Source organism: Podarcis erhardii, assembly GCF_964252035.2.
Source record: "Podarcis erhardii genome assembly, chromosome: 15".
NCBI classification, from domain to species: domain Eukaryota; kingdom Metazoa; phylum Chordata; class Lepidosauria; order Squamata; family Lacertidae; genus Podarcis; species Podarcis erhardii.
In genome coordinates, this window is record NC_138505.1 from 7,881,488 (window position 1) to 7,906,568 (window position 25,081).

Sequence of the window (25,081 nt, forward strand, 5' to 3'; positions counted from 1 at the left end):
AATATATATCCTGCCCTCTGCCAGCCGATCCCAGGAGAGGTACCACAGGAAGGGATCATTCAGCCCCTGGAAGAGAGTTGCCCAGCTGGAGGGGGGGGGGAGTTTTCAGGTGGCTGGTACACATTCAGACCACATGGCTGAACCTTTGCATTGGGCCAGGGGGCATCCATCATAGGGAGGGCCAGATAGTGTTGGAAGGGAAAACCAGTGTATTGCAAGACACACAGAGACATAAATCTCTGTGCCTCGGGGCAAGTCGGAAATCAGTCTCTCTCTCTTACACGCAGTGAATAATGCAAATGACGTGGACGATTTTGTTGAAATATCGCATCCTTTTATAGAATACTTTGCCAATACCCCTGAAGAATGGCAGCTACTGCAATCACAGATTGGACTTTAGCAAACTTAACTAGATGGATCTATCCTGGAGTGGGGAGTGGGAGTCGAGTTGGGGTTCTGTTCTTGTATCTTTTTGCTCTTTTCTATAATTGTTATATATCGGAAATTTTAAAAATTTATTCTTTTTTTAAAAAGACAGGAAATGCAAAGGGCGCATGTTTCAGCCAGGCAAAAGAAGGGTGGAAATCAGGGCTGGTGATGAGATTGGGAGGGGCCGCATTTGGCCCCTGGCCCTGAGGCTCCCCACCCACGCATGAGACACATTCCCAGGAGAGGAATCGGCTGCCTGTGCCTCATAGCAGAAACGTTCCTACCTCTTCCTCTTCCCAGGTGTCAACATCGCCTACCTGAACGCCGGGATCGGGGGCCACAAAGCGTCGAGCCTGGCGGACCGGCAGCGGGAGTACCTTTTAGATATGATCCCGCCACGCTCTATATCGCAGTCCATCAGCGGGCAGAAATAACGCCAGCTGCGCCCCCCTCCCCACCCTTTTCCCACCCACCTGCCCCCCCCCATCCGTCGCATGCAGTGCCTGTACTGGTGCCTACCATATGTGGAGGAAAAGACAAAAAACAAAAAAAGACAAAAAAGAAGACGACAAAAAAACCACAAAAAATGAGAAAAAAAGACAAGAACATTTAAAAAAAACAAAAACACTTCAGTGACCTGCCCTCTTCCGGAACCAACTCTCCCTCCCGCTTCTCTTCTCATCTCCGGATTTTGTTTGCGGGGAGAGGCCAGGCGCCCCCGTCCCTCCTCCCCCCCTCCTTCGCTCCGTTCCTGAGGTCAGAACGCGTCTGCTTGGATCCTGCACTATACACTATGTTAATGCTTTGTTTTACGCTCCCTTTTATTTTATTTTTTAATTTGTAATGATAACGCGTAGAATTTTTAAACTTGTTGTGTTCTTATTTTTATTTCCCTTTGGCTTAAAACGGACGGCTGAGAGAGAGAGAGCGCACCTTTTCTTTTTTGTTTCTTTTTTTAAAAAAAGGAAATCTTTCTTAGAGACTTTGAAAGGCTCCTCCTCCCGAAAGCTGATCGGGGCTGACTCAGGGCTTTCGGCAGGGTTGTTACAGAGGCACCCCAAGGTGGGGAGGTGTAGGCCACCCCCATGGGTGTGGCCGATCATCTAGAAGCCACAGCCCTGGAAGCCGACGGCATCTCAGAGAGTCCTCCCTGGTTTGGGTGGGTTTCTTTGTTTCCAAAGGAGTGGGCTAGAGGGGCATGAGTTTGCCGTTGGCAGAGCAGGGCATGCTTCTCTGAAACGTCCATGCCAGGGATCTATGCCGCCTGCGCCCTTGGAGACGGGCCTCCGAAGACGAACTGTGCTGGGTGCTTTCAAATGCTCTTTGGCTCTCTTCACCCCTCTGAGCTGTTGGCTTCCCCCAAGCCTGCCACCCTGTGTGGTCTCCGTTACGCCACCCCTTTCCCAGACCAAAGGAGCTCCAGGCGTCACGTCGGTTCCCCAAAATGTTTCTCCGCGGAGCCATCTCTTCGCTCGTCTCTCCTGCGCCGTTCATGCTGTGGAGGCCACCGTTGACGGGCCAGGAACATCTTGCAGCATTGCATCAGCGGAGGATACCAGGACGTGTAACCGGCCTTCTCTGCCCACCCTTCCGTTGCCGGGGGAGCTTCAGCGAGAGAGAGAGCGCCAAATGTTTCAAAGTCCGCCACTGCCACCAGAGCCCTCGAGACCAGCCCCGGAGGCGTTTCCCTGACATCGGACCCTCGCGAGCGGAGAGCGAATTGCTCAGTCACACCCCAGGCGGCTGTAGGAGCTCTTTGAGCTGTACTCCACCCTGCTCTGCTTTGTTTAAATTTTCTGCTTTTTCTGCTCTGCTCCTCCAGTCTGAAGCGATGGGGAGGGAAAGGGAGCGTCCCTCTCTCCCTCTTGGGGTTCCCCCTCCCCGCCGGTCTTTTTTCACTCATGTCCCCCTTTCGGAAGCACTGAATCAAGGACCCCAAAGCCCCCTGAACTCGCGCACACAGGCATCCCAGCCGGCACTCCCCACCAGGTCTGCGGTATCCCCTCCCCACGCCTGCGCTTCCTCTCCCCCCCCCCTCCAATCACTGAGCACTTAACAAAGAAACAGAGGTGGGGGGGAACTGCCCATGCACTGGGAGGGGCCGCCAGATACTTTTCAGAAGCTAGCAGCAGGTTAGCATTGCAGGTGTGTGTAGATCGGGATAGCTAACTCTGGGGTTCCCCCTCTCTGATGTTGCCAGGCCAATTGTCCCATCACCCCTGGGTTATAGTCCAAGCTCCTTGGGGCTGGTGGGAGATGGTGTCTGGCCGCATCTTTGAGGGCCACAAGGTTAACTATCAATATATACATGCATATGTACACACACGCTAGACACGCAAACCAATCGTTTCCGTTTCCCTGGAAAGCTTTTTCTTTTCGCTCCAGGATCCTTCCGACTGTCGAGATGCCGGCAGGAAGGTTTCCTTTGAAAACAAAAAACAAAGTTTGGCTGCGTCTTAAGATATCTCCTCCATGTGCTTACACCCTTCCTTGCCTCCTTGAGGACCCCGAACCCTTGCCCACCCTCCCCAATTTGCTTAAATTCGATCTACGATCTTCCCTCACCCCAAAACAAGTGCCATTGTCCTCCCCGCACCCCTTCCCCCTTTAGAATCGGGCGTTGCCAGGTGTGAACCAGCTCCAGCCACCTAGTGTTATTGGGTAGGGGGCGGGTATCCTTTTGGTCTTGTGTTGTTGTTTTCTATTAAAAAATAATAATACGGTGATGTAAGAAATGTGCAATAATTATTGCCTCTGCCTTTCAGGGCCCAGGCAGAGGCTTTGGTGGCAAGCATTGAATGGTAGCAAACCAGCCACTACTTTGGAGTTTTGGGGGTGGGAGGGCAAGGATTAGCCACTCCCCCCCTCCCCACCGCCATCACCACACTGGGGTGGCATATATGGCTTTGGCAGTAGGGCAGAGGACTCCCCCCACCCCCCGGAAGAATCCTGCCTATTGAATCAGTGCTTCTCTCATTCTCTGGCTCCTGCCAGTCTTTTCCTACCCCAAAGGGTGACCTCCAACGACGTTCTTCTCCGATGAGGCGCCTTGAAATGAATGGACCTAAGCCAGTCATCTCCCACCCACCAGGGCTGTTCTAAAAACTAGTAACGACCCAAAGTTTGCCGTTCTAGATCGGCCAGCCAGAACTTGTTCTCTTCCACCCTGTTTCTGTTGGGACCACCTTTTCCCCTGCCTGCAAAATGTCTCTCTCCTAAAGGAGCCTGGAAGTCTGCTCAGCAGACCAGCCTAAGGACCACAATTGGTGTTTTCTCATCTTCTCCCAGAAGAGGGTCTTCCCAGTGGGATTAGCAGCCAGCCTCCTTGCAGAATAAATTCGCTCCTGGCTCAAACTTTCCAAGTTGGCAAAGATTTCTCTTTTTTTGGAAGCAGATGTTTTGGGATGAGGGAAAGGCACTGATCTAAGAAGGATTTCTTCTTCACCTCTTCTTTTTTTCTCCCTCTCTTTAGCACAGAGAGAGGAAGAATGGAGGGGGGGGCATCTCTATAGGGGAGAGTGGGGAGACTGCCCTTCCTTGCGCACTCAGGCAGGTAACTCCACTTTCGCTTCCCCTGGGAGCTCGCCTCTTTAGCATAGAGCAGGATCGTGGCCCTTTGGCACTTCTGCACGGTGGCTGGACCTACTCAGCCAATTTGGAGCAGGTTGGGGGGGGGGCTTGGCTCCCCACCCCCTCAATCCCCCTCTTTACAACAACGTCCCTTCCCAGGATGCAATATTTGCCTGCGATGGACACACAGCCCCATAAATCCCTTACTTTAAAATTGATTCCCATCTTTCTGCTTTCCTAAAGCCAACAAATGTCTTTCTCTCACATATACACACACAAACCTATTTCTCTCTTTGTTTTTCTGAGGGGGCGGGGGGTGTAATGTAGAAAACCATCCTTTTTCATGGTACAGAATTAAGGGTTTCCTTTTCCATCTTATGGGTTTTTTCTCTCTCTTCCAGATTAGTCATATGTGCTTTGCGGTTGATGCTGTTTTTATTTTTCTCCCGCGTTTCTTCCATGGGGGGTTGGGGTTGGGAGGAGAAGCGTAACTCGCCTCCCTGGGCCTCTGTTTCACTCCCCCAGCCCCACAACCTCGGTTTCCTCTCCTTCCCCCCATTTTTTTCGCTCCCTTTCTCCTCCCCCACCCCCACCCCCAACAAGCTCTTCTTAGCTTAACAATACTTGCTGCCGAAACGTTATAACTAAAGACTTTTCTTCGTTGTATATAAGCTATTTCTTGACACATTTAAAAATAAAAAAAATGAAAAGTGAAAAAAAAAAAAGAAGTTTGGGGGCGGGTGTACGGAAAAGCCGACAACAAAAAACAAACAAACTGGGGGGGTAAATTGTACATTTGTGTAGAGAAAACAAAAACAACAAAAAGAGAAGACAGCTTAGCCATGAATATTGTGAAAGTTGTTTAACGTCCTTTTTGTAGTGTGACCTTCTTTGTGTACGGCGTTTAAAATGTGCAAAAGGCAGTTTCCTGGAGATCGGGGGGGGAGGGAGGAGGCTGGGGCGGGGCGCTATGCAGCTCATGTCACCCGCCCCACACTTTACCCACCCGCACCCCCCCAAAAAAGCTGAAACGGACTTGGTGGTAGCCATCATTTCCCCAAAAAGGTGCCTTTCTTTCCCTTGTGTCAGAAGCAAGGAGTCCCACAAACTACCAGCATGCACACGGACTTTGAGCCTTGGTAGAGGCCACAGGCCCAGGGGCTCCCTCCCCATCCCTCTAACCCCCCCCCCAAAACCCCAAGTTTTCACAAACGGGGGAATCAAATACTAGTATTAAACTATCAATGTATTTGCACTGTTTGTAACGAATGCTTTAGGCTTGAGACAGCATACACTTCTCTCGACTGTTCCTCATCCGGCATCCAGACACTCAGCTCCCACCGACCCCAATTTCCAGGGGGAGATAGTACTTCTCCCTGCATCTCCCCTTTCAACCATTTGCTTCATCGCCTTTCATTCTTTCCGCCTCTCATTGATCCGCTTTCTATCATCCCCGCCCCCCCAAAAAAAACCCACTCTTAAATATCAGTGACATTCTAGAGACTGTTTGATATTCTTTCCCCTGCGCCCCAAGAAAGTGCATCCAGGATTTGAGTTCCTGAAAATCTTGGGTTTTTTTAAATTATGTGGACCGTGCATCTATCCCTCATGGTTACAGCACACAGGCGACACTTGCGAAGGTTTCCACCATCCAGGCAGGCAGAGATTGTGCTCTGCTTAGCTAAGCTGTTCATCCATACGTGTGAGTGTGCATGCATGTACATACAGGAAGGGAGAATGTGACTCGTTCCACATCAACCGGCCATTGCCAAACAAGTTCGAAGCCCATCAGCACAGTGGGGAATATCAGGCTTAATGTCTCTCGTAGAAAGCCTCCGTCAGCTTCAGCTTCCTGAGGTTCTTGACGTGGGGATGGAAAGGTGTAATAGATTCTCTACGAAAAGCGAGCACTCCAATACCTTTGAGATCCGTTGAGTGTGAAGAGAGCCGCTTAAAGGTCTTGTCCCATCTTAATTGGGAGCCTGAAGTCTTGGCATGCCAGTACGTTCTGAGTAGAGTCTCTTCTTAACTGTCAACCCCACCAATTTAATTGAGGGCCATCCTTATGAGCTGTCAGACGCTCTTATGGAGGGCTCTTCAAGAAATGGGCCTTGTCTCTTATCTACTTTGGAGAACAACAATTCCAGAAATGGACCAAAGTGTGCTGCTTTCGCATCTTGTGCAACCCTTCTTAATGCCTTTTGTTTATTTGCCCTTAAGATTCCAGGGCGTCTGGTTCCTAACACTCCAGGGAAAGTTTGGCTCCTTTTACCAATGCTATTTCATTTCCCTTTGGACCAAGTTGGGCGTTTGGGAGTAGCTTTCTGACTTCTTGGTCGGTGTGCTCACTTCTTGGTTCCTTTTATAAAGCCATGCTTCTAGTCTTTATGACATTACTAAACTCAAGAGGACTCCAGCATTTAAGGGCTGTGATTTTTGCAGCCTGCCATTACGAGTGCATTCTTTGTGACCTTCTGTCATGCACCCCAATATCACCTCTCTTGGAAATCTATATTCAAACCCCCAGGTGCGGAGGCTTCGAGGAAAATCTGAGCAAAGCTGTTGTGAAACCAGAATGTGTTCACCATTGATTTGAAAGATCGTGCGTGTGTGTGTGTGTGTGTGTGTGTGTGTGTCCTGAGGGACAGAATCACGTTTTTAAATTTTGGTGTCACATGACGAGCCCCCAGAGCTGACTTAATGATCCATCCCACATTTGATCTGCAGCATGCTGGATAACATTGACTGGACTTGATGGTAGCCGAAAAGCACTTTCTCACCTTCCCATACTTCCCGGAGTGTAGCCCTCCTGGTGTGCAGGTTGCATGCAGTGCTGTTCCTACTCGGAGTAGACCCATTGAAAGCAATAGACGTGACCAACTTAGGCCGCTTTTCATTTCTGCGGACCTGCTCTTGAGTATCCCTTAGGTGCACACAACCCTGCATCTTTACATCTCTGGTCCCAGACCTCTCTCCCTCCACCATTCAGCCAATGGCGTGGTCCCAATTCCCCCCTCCTCTGTCTCCTGGCCTGAATTCAGGAACCCGCACCCCCAGTTGAGGAAAGTGCAGAGGCTTCTCCCACAAAGAGGGTGGGAGAGTCAACCAGATGAACATCAGATTGTCCCTTTGCTGCCATAGGGGTGGTTGGCTGCGTGGGGAAGGAACGTGTGGGAATCCTCTGTCCCTCCTGATATTGCTAAGCGACAGCTCTCACCCCTAGCCATTGATCGTGCTTGCTGGGGCCGATGGGAGTTGTAGTTCAGCAACATCGGGAGGGCCAAAGGATTCCCACTTGTGGGGTGTGGACTCCTGGTGCCCTCCCTCACCTGAGCACTTCTTCCTTGGCCATCTCTTCTTCTGTAGCCTCTTGACCTGCAGCCATGCTCACCATTCCTCGCACCAGGCTGTTGACCATGAGTCAACCTTACTCTAGTTCTTGGGAACCAGCCACCACCTCTTAATACGGTCATAATTTCCCCGCTACTCAACCTTCACCTTCTCTTTCTCCCCCACACTCCCATTGTGGATCCTGTATCTCGTAGGGGTCCCCGCCCCCCAGCACAACATGATATCTCTTGCAAGGATCACGGCAAATCCGGGGAGGTCAGTTGCAACCGTCCTACAGCCATATGTTACAGAGGCAGGGTTCAGCTTCACCCCCCTATCTCTTCGGGTCAAGAGCAATGGTAGTCCCCTTGCTGGGGCTGCTGGCTATCAGATCAAGGGCCTAACTTGCCAGAGAGGCCCTTCTTCCTCTCCTCCCCACACCCCAAAAACATCCCATTTTGCCACTTTCCCTCTTCCGCCTTCAATTCCTCTAGCTCAGGTGGGAAGCTGCAGCCCTCCAGATGTTGGGAGCCTGTGGCCTTCCAGATGTTGCTGCAATACAGCTCCCACCATCCCTGGCCGCTTGGTGCACAGGCTGAAGCTGATGGGGGCTGGAAGTCCGGCAACAGCCAGGGGGCCACCGATTCCCCTTCCCCACAGCACAGGGGGCTCGTTCCGTTGCAGGAGTAGGGTGTGCTTGTGTTACAAAGACAAAAAAATTCATGAGGCTTAGCACACACACATACCAATTTGAAACCCGGGGCAGCGAGAGACAGCTGAGCTCAGGAGGGATCAGAGAGAATTGCAGCTGCAAATTATCGGGGTGAAGGGGGGGGAACCTTGGTGGAAATCGGGCCTTTTGCACAATTTTAAGAGGGCTTTTAATTTTAATTTTCCGCATTGTGTTTTTGAAAATCCGGTTTAAAAGGAGAAGGAAGGAAGGAAGAAAAAAAAAAGCTGTTAAAATATTGCCAATTGATTATGCAGTGACCTGATTAAAAATAATAATAATAAGCTAATTTTTGGAGAAAGGATTAAAAAAAAAACTTTGTAATATTTATCACTTGCAAGCTATGTTTAATAAAGAAAGGAATGGTTTATACATTTTGATGTGACTGGCGCATTTTGGATTTGCTGTCGGGGAGAGGTCTTTGGAGGCAGTACCGTAGAATTTTTTAAAGAACACTTGTGTTTGCATATGGGTCACCGATCAGCATCCTTGGGCCGGGGACGAAATCTTCAGGGATGACTCGGCCACTCGCCCAACTCCTTGGGCTACTCCCCCTAGTGGTGAGAAACAGCTAACACTGCCCTTCTAGCATTTGGGACTTTCTGGTTTAGAGAAAAGGTGAGTTAAGAATCTCCAGCCTGCAGGACCTCTCTTACAAACTCGCCTCCACCAGTTGTTTGTGGATGGATTTGTGAGCATAGGGTGTGCGCATGCAAATTGGATGTGTGCACAGCTTTGACTCCGCCCATGGTTGGCTTTGGCCCCGCCCACCACTGGCACAAGCCCCACCCATCTTGGGGCTGAAAAGCCTCCCCCTGACTTAATCCGTATTCTCCCCCAAGGTCATGGAACCAAAGTCCCTTCCCAGCCTTGCAGCTGGAGAACTTCTTAACCGGACGGGGAAAATGGGGACCTTCAAAAGAGGTGCTGAGGAGCCACAAAACTTATGCCTCTTCCCCATAACTTCAGAATTGTGTAAAAATAATAATAATAACACCCTTCAAATACTATTTTTAAAAAGCTTTTCTCATCTCAAGGCATTTTTTAGTCTCTGGAAGTTGCATTCCAAACTAGGTGAGTGAGCAGTGAATGCCAGCTTTTTCAGGAAACCCTCCAAAATTTGGGCTGATTCAGTTACGAGGGTAACTGATGAGTGATTAGGATATTAATAATAATAATAGTAATAATAATAATAATAGAAGTTCCTATCTCGCCCTTCCTCCCAATGGAGCCCAGGCTGGCAAACATACAGTGCATAAGGGTTAAAAATGAAATGTTTAAACGCTGTCAAAACTTTTATCTGGGAGCAAACCACAGGGATGTTTTTGACACTTGAAGTGTATGTTTTTTAGGCCCCAACTTACAGTTGTAAGTGGTTTTAATACTGTGTTTTAGGGCTGTAACCTGCCCAGGGACCTTAGGGGGAATGGCAGGAAATAGATGATTAAAATAAACTCAGGCTGCAGTCCTGTGCTATGTGTTTTATACATTTAAAGCAGTATCATACCACTTGAAACAGCCACAGCTTTCCCCAAAAGAATCCTGGGAACTGTAGTTTGCTAGTGGCTCTGAAAGGTGTTAGGAGGACACCCTGCATTTATCTTAAAGGTAAAGGATCCCAGAGTTCTCTGGGGTTCTCTGGGGTCGCGGTGCTCATCTCACTTTACTGGCCGAGGGAGCTGGTGTACAGCTTCCAGGTCATGTGGCCAGCATGACTAAGCTGCTTCTGGTGAACCAGAGCAGCGCATGGAAGCGCTGTTTACCTTCCCGCCGGAGCGGTACCTATTTATCTACTTGCACTTTGACGTGCTTTCGAACTGCTAGGTTGGCAGGAGCTGGGACCGAGCAATGGGAGCTCACCCCGTCGCGGGGATTTGAACCGCTGACCTTCTGATCGGCAAGTTCTAGGCTCTGTGGTTTAACCCACAGCGCCACCCACGTCCCTGTCTTTATCTTACAGAGCCACAATTCCCAGAGTGGTTTAACAAACCATCCAAGGGAACAATGGGAATTGTAGCTGTGCTAGGAAAATAGGGTGTCTCCTGTAACAACTCTCAGTACCCTAACAAACTACAGTTCCCAGGATTTCTTTGGGGGAAGCCGTGACTGTTTATAGTGCTGTGGTGCTTTAAATGTATAGTGCAGATGGAATCTACTCAGAATATCCATTGCATGTCCTATCAAAAAACAATACTAAGAAAAAGCCAGACTCACTTTAAATTTCATTCTGTGTGTTTCAAATTCATTGCCCAATGTCAATCTCTGCTAATGGGTGAAAACTTCCATTCCTCCTGCCCCCTCCCACAAAAACAAAACAGTAGAACCAAGGGTTGTTTTGCACATTGTTTTTTTTTTTAATTTTCAACACAAGACAAGAAAGATTTCCAGACATCAACCCTGCATCCTTGAGGTTTTGAAACCTTCGGTGGCTACCTCTCTTTGAACCGAGCTGTAAAATTGGGGCCAGTGCAGAAGGTGCGATACAAACGAGTTACTCTTGGGTAGGAATAGGAGAAATCTCTCCTGGCAATTCATTGGTCTTGTTTGTTTTAAATCACAAAAACAAGGGGACAAGTTCACATGATGGTGTAACTTGAAATAAAAAAAATCATGGCAAATATCATTTTCAAATTCAGAATGGAGTTTTTTTAATATATAAAAAAAACCTTCAATAAGGTGAGTTTTTAAAATGATGCTGTACGGTACAACATATGGTATTTTCAGTTTTTCCTCCTTAAAAAAAATTCAGTAGCATAAAAAAAGGGGAAATTTAGAATTAAGTGAAAATTTGCAGGCCAATTTAAAGTGAGGAGAATGTTCTACCAATTCCAACTTTTCCCTTCCATTTACACATTAAATTCCCCTGTGGTGATAGGAGGGAATTCAACATTTGGTATCATCATTCCAGTTGCTTTGGATGCCTTGTAATGCCAGTTAAAGCTGTCTCCGCACCCTCTCGCCTTTTAAACCCCGATCTTCTTGACACCTAGTTAATTCTTTGAATCTGCTGAGGAGCCCCCTGGAATTTCAAAACCACAAGTTGCCTTTCCGTTTGTAACCACCAAGCATTGAACAGTGATGGAGAAGATTTGGGGAGTCCCTCCTGCATCTCTCCACCACACCCCCCCAAACAAACATTTATGATGGTCCCACTTCTCTGGTCCTCTCCATCACCTTTGGGCCGTACTCTCTCTCTTGCATAGGACGTTAGCTTTTCCACAGCCAGGGGGTCTCCCTTCTCCAATAATTAATCTTCCAGGAGGACCCCGGGCCGTGGCTTCTTAAAGCTTGTTTACTTCGTTTCACAAAACACAAGTTTTTTTTTCGTAACAAATTTTAGGTTCAAAAGCATTTTCTTGTCTCATTGGTAACTAGCCATTTCCTCCCCCCCTTTACAAAGATGGGCGTAGTCACAGTGGTTCGTCGGAAGCAGAGGCCAGGCTTCAAAACTAGAGAGTGCTGTTGCTAACCCAACAAATCTCACAAATATGTCTTTGGAGTGTGTTAAACTTTTCAAGACAAGGGGTGTTTTTTAGGCTGTGAAAAGCTCCTGGCTGGAATACCCACTGTGATGAACGCGTTTGGGTTGCTTTTAAAATGGCTTCGTGTTCTGGGAGCTGTTGAATTTTCGGTCCGAAGTGTCTGTGCTGGATGGACGGTGACCTAACATCGTAGACTACACTTCCCCAACCTGGTGTCCTCCAGATTTTTTGGGCCACAGCCAAGCACAGTCTGTCATCAAAGTTGGTGGGACTTGGAGTTACCCAACAAGGCAGAAGAGGAGCGTAACCGGGCAATTAGTTGACAAGAATGTTAATTTTTAATATGTCGTAGCATTGGGAATTTGGTTTACCGTAAGTTAAGCAAGGTAGCTGGTCAATTAGTCACCTATGGTGAGCCAGAATCTCAGCCAGGCGTGGAACCTTTAAAACAGGACAAAACCTGACTCTTAAAAAAAAAAAAAAAAAAAAAAGCAATAAATGGGAAACCTTTTATATGTAAACAGGTAAGACTTTGCAATCCAAAGTGGCTACCACTTTTTGCCCGCAAATGACTTTTTTTTTTTTTGTAAGTTGGCAACGTTTATTTGCCAGCCTGAAGTAGAACAGAGTGGGGGGAAGATGGGATGGTTTAGTTGTTGGAGAAATAATGTTCTATCTGGAGGGGGGCTCTAGAAACAGGTCGCCCTTCCAAGAGAGGCCTGTCTTTGCTACAGCCCTCCACATTTTCATAAGAGAAAGATGTTCAGATATATATTAGGGCTGCCATGTTTCAGCTGGTTAATCGATTAATCCAGCTTGAGAAAGAGGAAGGAGCATGCCTCTTCTGAGATGGTGTGGGAAGAGGACCAAGAAAGGATGCCTCATCTGAAAGCATGCCAGTTGTGGGATACCTTCATCTGTGAACTGAAAGGTTGGAATACCTCTTCCGAGATGACATTGAAAAGCGGATTCCTTCCTGCGTGAGCAAGAAGGACGGATGCTTCTTCCAAGAAGATACGAGAAGAGGGATTCCTTCCTGCGTGGGGAAGATTAAGGGCAGGTGCCTCTTACTGGAAGGAAGGAAAAACAAAACAAAACAGGTTTGGAAGGAAGGAAAAACAAAACAGGTTTGGGGAGGGCGTTAGGGTTAGATTTAATTCGTCGATTCATGTGTTCATGGTCTTTAATCATGTGATACCCCCGATAACGGATTATGGCCAGTATTCACAGAATTCTGAAACGAGTTCCTCCATGAGCAAAGGAGGCTTTTGACTTGGCTTATAACAAACAGGTTTTGAAAAAGAGTGTTTTGTCCTCTGACATCAAGCAGAGTATATTGACTTGATTACAGAATGGAATTCGTCAGTTCCACAGAGGCCAACATGTCCCAGATCTGGGTCTAATTTGTTTGCATGAAGCTCTGTGAGCCGATATTTACTGGAGGGTTTCTTATATCTGATTTTGCCACCACTCTGTGTTTGTTAGGGGAGCACTTTTAGATCCCAGGGCACTGGAGAAAAAAAAGAAGGGTTTTTGTAAAGAAACTTCCGGTGTGAACAGGTTATTTTTTATAAGCTAAAGGCAGTGCTTCTTGAAAAGCTCGTTTATTTGCAAGCAAGTATTGTATATTTCTTGCTGCAAGACCTTTGGGGCACAAGATTTCCCATGATAAAATGGGGAGAAGATCAGGCAAGATCCATTCCTGAAGAAGTTTTTCTATGTCTGTGTCCATATGGAAAAAGTATTTTGTGAAATACTCGGAACTCAGCATACCTAGTGACATTATGTCACATGGAGATATTTTAAACCTCTTTGATTCGGAATATAAATTTCATTGGCTATGTAATTCCTGCAAAACAGATTTGTGCACATCTGTGTTGTGGGTAATTTGAAGGATGTTTTTCAAAGAGATAAAAGAGTTATTTCAGGTGTTTGCGTTCGCTGTTTGAGCCTGGCATTGTGCATTTACTGGCATAACTGAACAGATTTGTTGGCAGACAGCTCACTAGTCCTCAAGGTTATCAGCAAATCCAGATTAGCTGATAGCTTGCTCGGAAATAAGTTCTGCTGATCAGTTTTTGTTTTGTTTTTTAAAGAGTCCCGCAGTTGGCCTTGTTCCTAATGTGTGGATTTCATAATGTGCATTCTCAGAGTTAAGCTTCCTGTACATTTGCGCTTGATGAAGCTCTGGCACATTGCCCTGTTGGTTCACATTCAGAGGTAGTTGACCTCACACCTGGAAACATTTAAAATGGTCTTTCCCAACCTCGTACCCTCCAGATGTTCCTGGACTACAAAACCCATAATCCCTGACAGTTGGCCATAATGGCTGCAGGTGATGGGAGTTTGAGTCCAACAACACCCAGAGAGTGTCAGGTTGTGGAAAGCTGGCTTAAAGCAATAGGAGAAGCTGCTGTTGTCTTCTCAAACTTACTTCAGTGAATATTTCACTGTATATTGGAAATATCAGTAGTAGTCTGTCATGCATGAAGTTAAATATTTCTTTTCTCCTGCGTTTCGGTTTGTGCTGCTTAGATTACCCTTGACTAACCTCAGTCTCCTCCATCGTGCATCTATGCCGAATGCGCAAAAGCCGCTGGAGAAATATTCCTACTAATTCTGTTGGTCGAGCTCTGCCAAAGTTCAAGATTTCCCTGGCAAATCTGTTGCCAGAAATGGGATTTCCTTGGTTCCCTATGTGGCCTTGCCTCTAAGGTTACCAGACTTTTTTCAATGAATCCGGGGACACTTTTTAACTTCAGTCGGAATGATAGTGGACATGATAGGAGACTGATTTGTAAATCCGGGAACTGTCCCCGGAAAACGGAGATGTCTGCTAACCTTACTTGCCTACATTCTCCACTGTTTTCCCAGTTATTTAAGTCTATGGTGGTTCTCACTTCAGCGGTAGTTTTGGGTGTTGCAGGTTTGTTTGTTTGTTTGTTGATTGATTGATTGATTGATTGATTGATTGATTGATTGATTTGGGGGCACAGCTCAGTGATAGAGTATCTGCTTGGCACACAGGAGGTTCCAAATTCAATCCCCAAATTCTCCAGGTAGGGCTGTGAAAGACTCGCTTTGAAATGCTGGAGGGCTGCTGCCAGCCAACAATAGATCATGGTGAGCTAGATGGATCACTGGTGTGACTTGGTATAAGGCAGTTTTCTATGTTCCTGCATCAGAGCTGTGCCATGGGTTTTGTAGTCTTTAAAGCTGCGTCGAACCCAGCATCATGGATTTTGTGGTCTGTAACAGGGGTGTCCAACTTCCAAGAGACTGCGATCTACTCCCACTATAAATAAACTGGCAGTGATCTACCCATTGGATTGACCAGAGTTGTTGAGCATTTTGGGGGGCGATCGCTGGAGATCACGAGGTCGACCAGGATCAACCAAGGACAGCCCACGATCTACCAGTAGATCGCGATCGACCTGTTGTGTGAAAGCTTAAGTTATCTTTTCACATTTATGTTTGGCCTCAATTATGCTGCAAGTTGGGGGCGGGGAGGGTGTAGTTTTTAAAATGTGTGGTGAGCCAATGGTGAGCCAAACATTTCCATATTTTAACAGGTGCAAAAAGGTGATGCTTGAACAATTCTACAAGAGATGGCTTGTTTTGAAAGTTAAAACAGTTTGAAAAGTGGCTTGTCCGTAGTGTAAAGTGAGCAGGGATTGGGTGGGGCGGGATATGTGGGTTTCTCAATATGGGGCATGTTTTGTGCTTAACTAAAGTGTTCCTTGTGTTACCTCCTGTAAGAAGCAGTAGTTTGGTGTGTTAACTTTACAACCATGGGGAACATTGTGATCTTTGTGGTAGGAGGAGCCTCATGTATGAACAAATACGCTGGAGTAGTGATGAATTCATCACAGCTTCACAGCTCTTAATTAAAGTAAATTTTGAAGGGGGAAACCGCCACTAGGTTTATGATTACTGAATCATATATATGAATACACTGAGAAACTCAGAAACCAAGCAGTAACTGGGCAATGGGGGAAAAGGAAGATGATGGCAAAGGGGAATGCTGTGATTTTCATCCTCTACACCAGGGTTTCCCAAACTTCGGTCCCCAGCTGTTCTTGGACTTCAACTCCCATCACCCCTAACTAGCGGGACCAGTGGTCAGGGATAATGGGAGTTGTAGTCCAAAAAAAAAAAAAAAAAACAGCTGGAGACCCAAGTTTGGGAAACCTTGCTCTGCACATGTATTTGAGAATTGCATTGAAATGTGGGACTTGCATCCGAGAGTGAAAACATCTGCAGGATCAGGCTGCAAACAGAAGATCCACTAAGGAACATTTATGCATGCTTAAGCCTGGGGAAACTTGGGTGGGCGAGAGGGGATCCTCCATATGTCATTGGACTCCCAACTCCCATCAGCCCTAGCCCTAGGACTGATGGGAGTTGTAGTCCAGATTCCCCACCCAGGGGAAGTTAAATATTTTCCGAAAAGGTTCTTAAGGAGATAAGTCGAAATAGGACTGAGATCTGTCATTCAGTGCCACTACTGGCAATGAATGGATAAGAAGTTGTAAGACTGTTGTAAGAGCGGATCCGCAGATGAAGGAACTGTTAAGGGTAGCAGTGGAAAGACTGTAGAGGAGCCAGTGGTATGCAAAGCTTAGGGACCGAATATTCTACCTTGGGACGTCAGGCAGGTGGTGGAAGAAGACTTCTGTTCAATGTTTCCTGAAACGAGCAAACACTTGGGTTGGGCAGCTACTTTTGACATCTCAATTAAAAAGTGGGCATCTTTGGTGAGGATGACTCAGTCCTTGTAAGAAGATACTTTAATGAATGTGGCTTCCTGCAAACGAGGGTGGTGGGCGCCAACCCTGAAAGGGGGTGTGGCTTCTGGGACAGGTGGAGATTTCTTAGAAGTGGGATTGGCCACCACTCGGGTGGCCTTGTAGCTTCTTACAAGACCTCGGCTGACATTAATAGATCTCAAGAGCAGGCCGGTGGCCATTAAGATGAGCTGCATGTGAGGAAACGGGCTCAGAGAAATGAGTTCAGTTGGCATTTTAACACGGACTGACCCAATTTGCGATTCCTGAATCAGAACACAAACTGAAATGCAACTCCCTTTCCAAATTCTGCAAATAAGGATGTGTGTGTTTGCAAAAGCAAAATCCCAGAGTTCATCGTTATATTTGGGAAAGTCGCTTCCAAATAAGAAGCCTGTTAGCTGCATTTTCTTCTACGCAGTTTTTGCCTGATGGTAGAATATCTATGGATCTTAATGCACACTTCTTTTTTAAAAAAAGAATTGCACAAACTGACACAAAAGTGAACTTAAGGTTGGGATAATGTGAAATGAAGAGAAAACAAGGGGGGCAGATTCAGCCCCCCGCCAGCCACAGAGACACGAGTGGAGTCGCTCAAGTGGTTTCTTAAAGCTATATAGTAAACGTGTACCCATGTGACCAGAAATTAGGCCACCCATGGGCATCTTTGAAGATCAGCTGCAACGGTTTTGAAAAGCACCTTTGGTTATGCTTGAATCAAGGTGGGTAACGGTGGGTATGCAAAAACCAAAAGAAATAAAGGAGGAACAACAGACTCTGGGTTGGGCCCGTTTTGAATGGGCAGTTAATTTTGACAGGAAGTGGGGTGCCGTTGGAAAGCTCCCCGTTTCCTGTCGGCCTCTGGCGATTCCATAGAACCACTGTGTGTGTCTCCGCTATCTGGGAGACACTCGTCTATCAAAGGGAGGTGGGGAAATCTCAACTCTCATCAACTAGGAAAAGAGATCATTTTTGCCTAAAGCACTAAAAATAATCCGAAAGAAAAAGGTTGAGTATTATTAATTTTTTTTCATATTTTTTTTTTGGTAGGGGAAAAGGGAAGAGGGAAAAGTAAGGGGGATATTTTGGTTATGATTCCTAGAGAAGGAACTAGGGTGAAAAATGGGGAAGAGGGGGTCAGCAAAGCTTTAGGAAACGTCTACCTAACAGTAATTTTTTTTCTTTTCCTCTCATACACAAAACTTTGGGTCGACAGGGTTTCATTTTTCCGCAAGCGCACAGAGAGAATCACACCTGAATGAGGCAAATTTTGAGGTCACTCGGACATGCGCTCTCTCTCACATACAGTCTAACGCTGGCCGACTGTGCTTTTCTTTGTTTTGAAAGAGCTGACAATCAAAATCAGGAAGAGAAGGAAAGGAAAGGACAGATGGAAAGGACACCAGCCTGGGCACTGTGAGGCCATGTTCACACAGACAAAGCTTAGGGGGCTTTTGCTGGGATCATCTAGACCACGTACGTCCACCTCTACAGTCCGAGTGGCTAAGGTGTTTGGTCTAGGACCCACGAAACCAGGATTCCTGCTCAGCCATGAATCTTCAGTGGGTGCGACGTTGGACCAGCCAATCTCTCTCAGCCTAACCTACCTCACAGGCTTGTTGTGAGGATAAAATGGGTAGGGGAGGAGAACCATGTTTGCCACCTTGAGCTTCTTGGAGAAGAGGTGGGGTGGTTGTCCTCTTTGGGCATCAAGAATATCACCCTGCTGGAGCAAGGACAGCAGTTGAAGCCAAGGCTAAAGTTGGAACCTGCAGAATTTGGAGAGTGTTTTGGGGTGGCCCCGGTGGCGCTGTGGGTTAAACCACAGAGCCTAGGACTTGCTGATCAGAAGGTCGGCGGTTCGAATCCCCGTGACAGGGTGAGCTCCCGTTGCTCAGTCCCTGCTCTTACCAGCCTAGCAGTTCAAAAGCACGTCAAAGTGCAAGTAGATAAATAGGTACCGCTCCGGTGGGAAGGAAAACGGCGTTTCTGTGCGCTACTCTGGTTCGCCAGAAGCGACTTAGTCATGCTGGCCACATGACCCGGAAGCCGTACGCCGGCTCCCTCGGCCAATAAAGTGAGATGAGCGCCGCAACCCCAGAGTCGGTCACGACTGGACCTAATGGTCAGGGTCCTTGGGGTGGCCCTAAGGCGAGATGGAAGCTTCGGTGGTTTACGAGTGGAGGCCACCAAGGTCTGAGACACAATGTTGAGTGTGCTGGCTTTCAGAGACCCTGATACCAATCGGTCGATAGATCAGTGTTATCAATCAAGCCACCAACTCATTGGCAATCGAGTTCTGTACATGCTGTTTCCGGGTTTCTACCCCTAAATGTTTAATGTTTAGGCTGAGACTGCCCTACTCAGCGTAAACCCATTATAATTAATGGCTCTTAACCGGTTATGCCCGTTAACTTCAACCGGTATGCTCTGAGCAGGAGTAGCATTTGTGTACTTATTCAGAGTAGCAATTCTTTTCTCTTTGGCACCCAGAGGAATGCTGAGCTTAGTCCACTCCAAACAATAAAAAGGAGAAGAGGGGAGATGTGCTGGACTTTTGTGGCTGTGAACTTCATGGCCGAGCTTCCGGTTCGAGTTAAAACCCCGTCCATTATTTTTTTTTAAGCCGCCTGAGGAGGATGGAGCTAAGCTTCCACCACATCTTGATATGCCGGCTTTGGTGTCCGAGAAAAGAAAAAGAGGCCAGGAAAGGAAGGAAAAGAAGAAAAGGAGGAAGGCGCTGGTGTAACCATAGTGTCTAGTCCCCTGATGTGGACACACTATGTTGGCCTCACGGTCGAGGCTCTTTAGCTCTAAGGGAGGTTCTGGAGGTAATTCTGGTTTGGGAGTAATCTGGAGAGCTAAGTCACTGAGCCTCCAACCAAATCTTGGATGGCCTCCCTCAGGGGACTGAGGGAGTCCGCCCACAGCCAGAATCTGGGTGGGAAATTTTGGTTCTGTCAATAAATACGTTCCCCCTTACAACTGAAGAACCCCACGGCAGTCGGGCCGGAGGTCCCAGCTGCCGCGGCTGTTTCCAGAGGGCTAACAGCGGCCCCCTACACCTTGTAGGCCGCCGTCCTCCCACTTCTGAGAAACGTCAAATGCTAAGGCTCTGTCCTCACACGCGGTTAAAGCTCTACATCTTTGGAAAGCAGTTCAGCAAACTTTTGTGTATCATCTTAAAAAATATTTGGATAGAGACGTCATATATATAATATATATATATCAAAAAAAAGACACTCTGTAGGAAGCAGCAAGAGGAGCTATGGAAAAGGGGAAAGGAACGTGAGGCTTTGGGTGAAGCGTCCCCCCCCCCTGCCCACCCCATTGCCCCCCTCATGACAGAGGACGGAGGTGGGTATTTGGGAGAGGGGGGGTCCGCTGCTGCTGCTGCTCCCACTTTTGGTTTGGCGATATTTGGTATGCTGGTGCCGAGCGCCCAGGCACCATGGGTGGGAGGTGTCGGAAAGGGACGGTCCTCATCCCACCCCGAATGGACCACATGACTCATTAGGGAGTAATTTTGGAGTCTCAACCTCCCCAAAGCCCCGGTAATTCGTTGGGGGTTTGGCTTCGGAACAATTTGGGCAGGGGGAGATCAGCGTCCACATCCATTCTTGAGGCAAACAAGAATGAGAACGGGGAGAAGTTGTCTCTTTCCCCCCGCTTTCTGGCTTCTCAAGATGGCTGCCTCAAGTTCCGGAATCTTCCGGTTGCTGTGGAAAGCTGCTCCCTGTCGCCCCACCTCTCTGCCACTACCCCTTCTCCCTTTTGGCAAGAGGGGTGAAGTGGGATTTAAGCAGCCAGAGGGTGGCTGGCAGGTTGAGGTAGTTTTGGTATTTGTATCAAAAATAGATCATTCGGGAGAACTGGGGTGGGAGTAGGGCTCAGGTGGCGGCTGGACCAGACGCTATGGAGCTGGCCGTCCAGCAGAGGTGAGGTAGATTCTTTGGAGGTTTGCGGTTGGAATCCTGGATGGGTGGTGGGAAATTGGGGGCAGGGGAAGGCCCTGCCTCAACAGAGCTGCCACCGGGCTCCATCGAGGGGCCTCCCCCTACTCTGTTCCCACCAGGCATTGGCTTAACCACTGGGCTGTGAAGGAGGGCAGCGCTCGACGGTCACTTCAAAGTGGGGAGTGTCATGGGCGGTGAGTCCATCGGAGGATGGGGGGTTCTGTGAGGAGAAAGGAAGGCAGGTTAACCGCATTGCCCTTTCGGACGCTACCTTTTGGCCCGCAAGCTTTGTTCCTCACTCCCAGGGTGCCCTGCAGATATATCAGACCCTGCTGGCCATCTCCCCGGCCCCCGTTTGACCCTCCGAGTATAAACTCCAGAGAGAAAATATGATGGAATTGAGGCCTTATTCACACTATGCATTTAAAAAAACACTTTCGGGGAAATTCTGAAGAATCCTGGGAGCTGTTGTTGGTTCATGGTGCAGACAGCTGCTATTCCCCTCCCAGAGCAATTATTGTTATTGTTGTTGTTGTTGTTGTTGTTGTTGTTATTCATACCCCGCCCATCTGGCTGGGTTTCCTCAGCCACTCTGGGCGGCTCCCAACAGAATACTAAAAACACAATAAAACATCAAACATTAAAAACTTCCCTAAACAGGGTTGCCTCCAGATGTCTTCTAAAAGTCAGATAGTTGTTTATTTCCTTGACATCTGATGGGAGGGTGTTCCGCAGGGCGGGCGCCACTACCGAGAAGGCCCTCTGCCTTCAGCTCCCGGAGTTTCCCAGGAAGAGGGATCGATTGCTAAAAAACTCTGGGAATTGTCGTTCCAGGAGGGGAATAGCAACACTCAGCACCATTAACAGCTCCTGGGTTTCACTGAAGGAGACTCTGACTGAAGCGATATCACAGTGATTTACATCTTCACCCATATAATCAGCAGGGCTGCTGCTGTGGCCCTTCCTCCTGGGGCACCTTGGTTCTTCCTGGGACAGCTGCTAAGCTAAAAGCAGGCATATACACACACACATCCCTCCTCACCTGGGTAACCAGTTCCACCATCTCTGAGGGTTTTGCCCCACCCTCCAGCTTCCGCTGGGTCCGGGGAGGCTCCCGCGTGGTGGTCTGCACCGGTTCTGTTCCCTGTGGGATGGTCCAGCTTTCTTGGGTCCCTTTCTTACAGAACAGGCTGTAGAGGGAAGACATAGAGAGAAGGGGTTCTTTTCTGAAACATTTCTTAAATGGTACTTAGGAAATCTGCCCAGGGTGATGATGATGATGATATTTTGTTTTTAGTCTATTTTAAAATTAAACCTGTATATTTTATCTTTCTATATAATATTATTGCAAGCATCACACTGCATTTTGCAGGATCCATGAGCAGGGGGCAACAGCCCCTAGTACTGTCATACCTCATGTTACGTTTGCTTGATGCTACGTTTTTTCAGGTTGCGACCCGGAAGTACCAGAAAGGGTTACTTCTGGGTTTCACCGCTCGTGTATGCGTAGTAGTGCTAAATCACGTTTCACGCATGCACACAAGACCATATCACGCCGTGCACCTGCACAGATACGGCGCTTCAGGTTGCGGGCTTTTCACGTTGCGAAGGGGCCTCCGGAACGGATCCCATTCTCAACCAGAGGTACCACTGTACAGTCAAACCTCGGCAGTCAAACAGAATCAGTTCCGGAAGCCTGTTCAGCTTCTGAAATGTTTGACAACTGAGGCACAGCTTCCGATTGGTTGCAAGAGCTTCCTGCACTCAGCAGAAGCTGTGTCGGACATTTGGCTTCCAAAAAAAGTTTCAAAACCGGAGCATTTACTTCCGGGTTGTCGTCATTCGGGAGCCAAAACATTCCATAACGGAGCTGTTCAGGAACCGAGGTTTGACTGTGATACATTTTAAACTAGGATATCATGATATAATAGCATAACATCATCTCTTAAAGTTAAAAAAAAATATTACAAGAAAAATATGTAACATCAGGGTCACAAAAGTTAGAAGCAATCATATGAGTCACAAATACATGGTAGTTATAGTTAAGGAGACTGGGAGGGGACACTTGGAATAAACATTTCAGGAAACTATTACTTTTGTGTTTATATCCTGTCTTTCCTCTAAGGACATGGTTCTCCCCCCCCCCACTCCATTTTATCCTTACAACAACCTTGTTGAAGTTGGTTAGGAGGAGAGGCAGGGACCAGCCTAAGCTCATCTAGCAAGCTTCATGGCTGATTTGTGCACCTTGGGCTCCCAGGTCCTATCCCAACACTGACTCTACCCATCATGGCTGCAATCTATTTATGTACATAGTTAGGGCCTAGAGGGAGGTGGTGGAAGGAATTTCAGGAAGATCCACTGGGACATAAAAAGAGAAGGGCTAGGGCCTATGATGTTCCTCTAGGAAGGAACTGCGCCGTACCTTGGTTTTCTAATACCTTAGTTCTTGAACGTTTTGGCTCTCGAACGCCGCAAGTCCCAGAAGTGACTGTTCCGGTTTGAGAACTAATTTTGGAACCCGAATGCCCGACGAGGCTTCTGATTGGCTGCAGCAGCTTCCTGCAGCCAATCAGAAGCCGCAATTTGGTTTCTGAAAGTTTTGGAAGTCAAACGGACTTCTGGAACAGATTCCGTCTGACTTCCAAGGTACGACTGTACTGTGAGTTTTGCAGAGGGTCCTGGGTGAAAAAATATGGGCAACTGTGGGTTAGGATTGAAAGTTCAGCAGGTTACATGGCACTTTTCCTGTGGTGTACCCCTTGGAAGATTGTGCATGTGGGAATGGGGCCCTTTGGGTGGATAAGGTCCTCCCCCCCCCCAAAAAAAAACCCTGCTGCTATATTTGGGTGTCTAGGGAGATTAGGGAATGCTGAGAGGTCCATGTGATTCGTTCAGAGCAGCCTTCACATCCTCACCTCTTGCGGTAGCCGAACATAAGGAAGAGGACACAGAATATAATGCACGCCATGCCAATGTGGACGCCAACCACGATGCCAGCGAGGGAACTCTCCCCATCCTGCCCACACTGGCACACTGAGTTGGCATCTGTGGGACAAAGCACAGTCGTTAGAGAATGGAGGTCCCAGAGATGGAGAGGCAAGAGGGTGGAGATCAGCAACTGGAACGCTCCAAAAGCCCACCTAGCCTTACACTCTAGGCAATCAAGAAGTTTTGGGGAACATCGCAAGCCTAAAGCTACCCATTTCCGTTTCTCTTCATTTCTTGTTTTTCCAAAGATTCAGTTCTGTTCACATGAATTTATCACAGACCAAAATTGTGGAAACCTTTAGGAAATGTTGAAATTCTAAGGTTTGGTGGTTCAGAACACCAGTCTTTTTTAGAATGACACCATAAAACAATAGCATAAATACCATGTATCAATAGAAAGATAATGTAATGCAGAAGATAAAACACAATAAACTGGGTTGAATTGTTCTATCTAAAGTTACAGCTAAACAGAAGAGGCAGATTTGCATAAAACTGACAAAAGACTGATGTTACGAGACATCAGACCCAGGAAATCCCAAAAGTTTCCACAATTTTGGCCACTCTAGTGTGTATAAGTGTGTGTTTAGAAGAATCCTCATGAAAATTCATTAATGAAAATTCATTTTAGTGTGAATTTCTCCCAATAGACACACCTTTGTAATTTTGCCTAATTATCGACATTTATGCAAAACAGTTTTTCCTTACGGAATGCACTTTTTCTGTTATTTTCACTAGTATATGTGTTTTTGTAGGGAAGTATGAATTTTGAAGGATGGCCCCATTCCAGTTTGCGAATTGTTTCGGTAAATGCAAATTAGGTACATTTGCCTTCAAATGCGAACAGAATTGAATTTATCCACATTGCCAGAAGTGTGTGTGTGTTTCTGCTCCTTACCCAGCCTCTCAGAGTTCTCCTTGAGGGAGACAAACCGCACACTGCTGTTCCCATCGCCGTTCCCGTTGAAGGCCTGGAGTTTGATCTCGTACATGGCAGATGGTTCTGTGGGAGAGAGTTTGGAAAGGCGAGTGGAGTGGAGGTCAGGTTTATGGAAGCCGACACTAGGGGGCAGCATTGATGGAGAATCTGAGGGCTAGCTAGCGGGGGAAGCTGAGGGGTAGCTGGATTTCCCGCTGCGCTCCGGGGGCTTCAGGCGGCTTCAGCAAAAGCAACACGAAGCCTCCGGAGCGCGGGGGAAGCTCTCTCTCTGCGCTTTGGAGGTTTTGCATTGCTATCGCTGAAGCCAAGGAGCCTGCATTCGCTCCATAGGACGCACACACATTTCCCCTTAATTTTTGGAGGGGAAAAAGTGTGTCCTATAGAGCGAAAAATACAGTAGTTCTGCGTTGACTACTCTGACCAGCAGCAGCTCTGCAGGGCATCTTCCCACAACCACTGGATCCTGGAGACACCAGGGAGCTGAAGCTATGGTCCCCCTCGCAGGAGGCCCAGGAGGAGACTCACCCAAGTTGCTGAACGTGAAAGAGTTGGCCATGCCGGATAAGAGCTCTGGGCCCTCGTAGTGGGCGCTGGGCAGCTTTCGGAGGTAGAGCTTGAAGCCTTCGATTCGGCCCGGCTTGGCAGGCAGCTCCCAAAAGACGTGGACGGCACTGTTGTTGAGGATCTTGGTGAAAAATCCCAGTGCTGCGGGGACTGAGGAGACGGGGGGAAAGGTGAGTGACTGTCCTTCCCACCCAGATGGAGAGAAGCAGGGACACAACATCTCCCGTACCTGGGGGTCTCTCTCAGTCCCATGCTATTGTCAGGAAGCTGTCAGTGGCTCCCGGCTGGTTGCCCGGGAATTATAA

General features: G+C 47.7%; 2 protein-coding genes and 1 long non-coding RNA gene across 8 annotated transcripts in view; 2 read left to right on the forward strand and 1 right to left on the reverse strand.

Annotated features, from left to right (window-relative positions):
* GATAD2B (GATA zinc finger domain containing 2B) overlaps nt 1-8,436 on the forward strand; it is a 67,124-nt gene extending 58,688 nt beyond the window's left edge. For all 6 annotated transcript variants that reach the window (XM_081841031.1, XM_081841032.1, XM_081841029.1 and 3 more), the window contains one exon: nt 730-8,436. In XM_081841031.1, coding sequence (XP_081697157.1) covers nt 730-863 — 134 coding nt within the window. In that variant the 3' untranslated portion in view covers nt 864-8,436. The remainder of the gene's footprint in view (nt 1-729) is intronic.
* Nucleotides 8,437-16,806: 8,370 nt separating this feature from the next.
* The window catches only part of LOC309330184, a 182,011-nt gene continuing 173,736 nt past the window's right edge, over nt 16,807-25,081 (forward strand). The window contains exon 1 of the long non-coding RNA XR_014151354.1: nt 16,807-18,123. This is a non-coding gene — a long non-coding RNA (uncharacterized lncRNA). The remainder of the gene's footprint in view (nt 18,124-25,081) is intronic.
* The window catches only part of LOC309329848 (immunoglobulin superfamily DCC subclass member 3-like), a 33,679-nt gene continuing 27,362 nt past the window's right edge, over nt 18,765-25,081 (reverse strand). The window contains exons 10-14 of the mRNA XM_081840963.1: nt 24,738-24,926; nt 24,171-24,275; nt 23,203-23,332; nt 21,327-21,474; nt 18,765-20,504 (exon numbers count right to left, since the gene is read on the reverse strand). Coding sequence (XP_081697089.1) covers nt 20,412-20,504; nt 21,327-21,474; nt 23,203-23,332; nt 24,171-24,275; nt 24,738-24,926 — 665 coding nt within the window. The 3' untranslated portion in view covers nt 18,765-20,411. The remainder of the gene's footprint in view (nt 20,505-21,326; nt 21,475-23,202; nt 23,333-24,170; nt 24,276-24,737; nt 24,927-25,081) is intronic.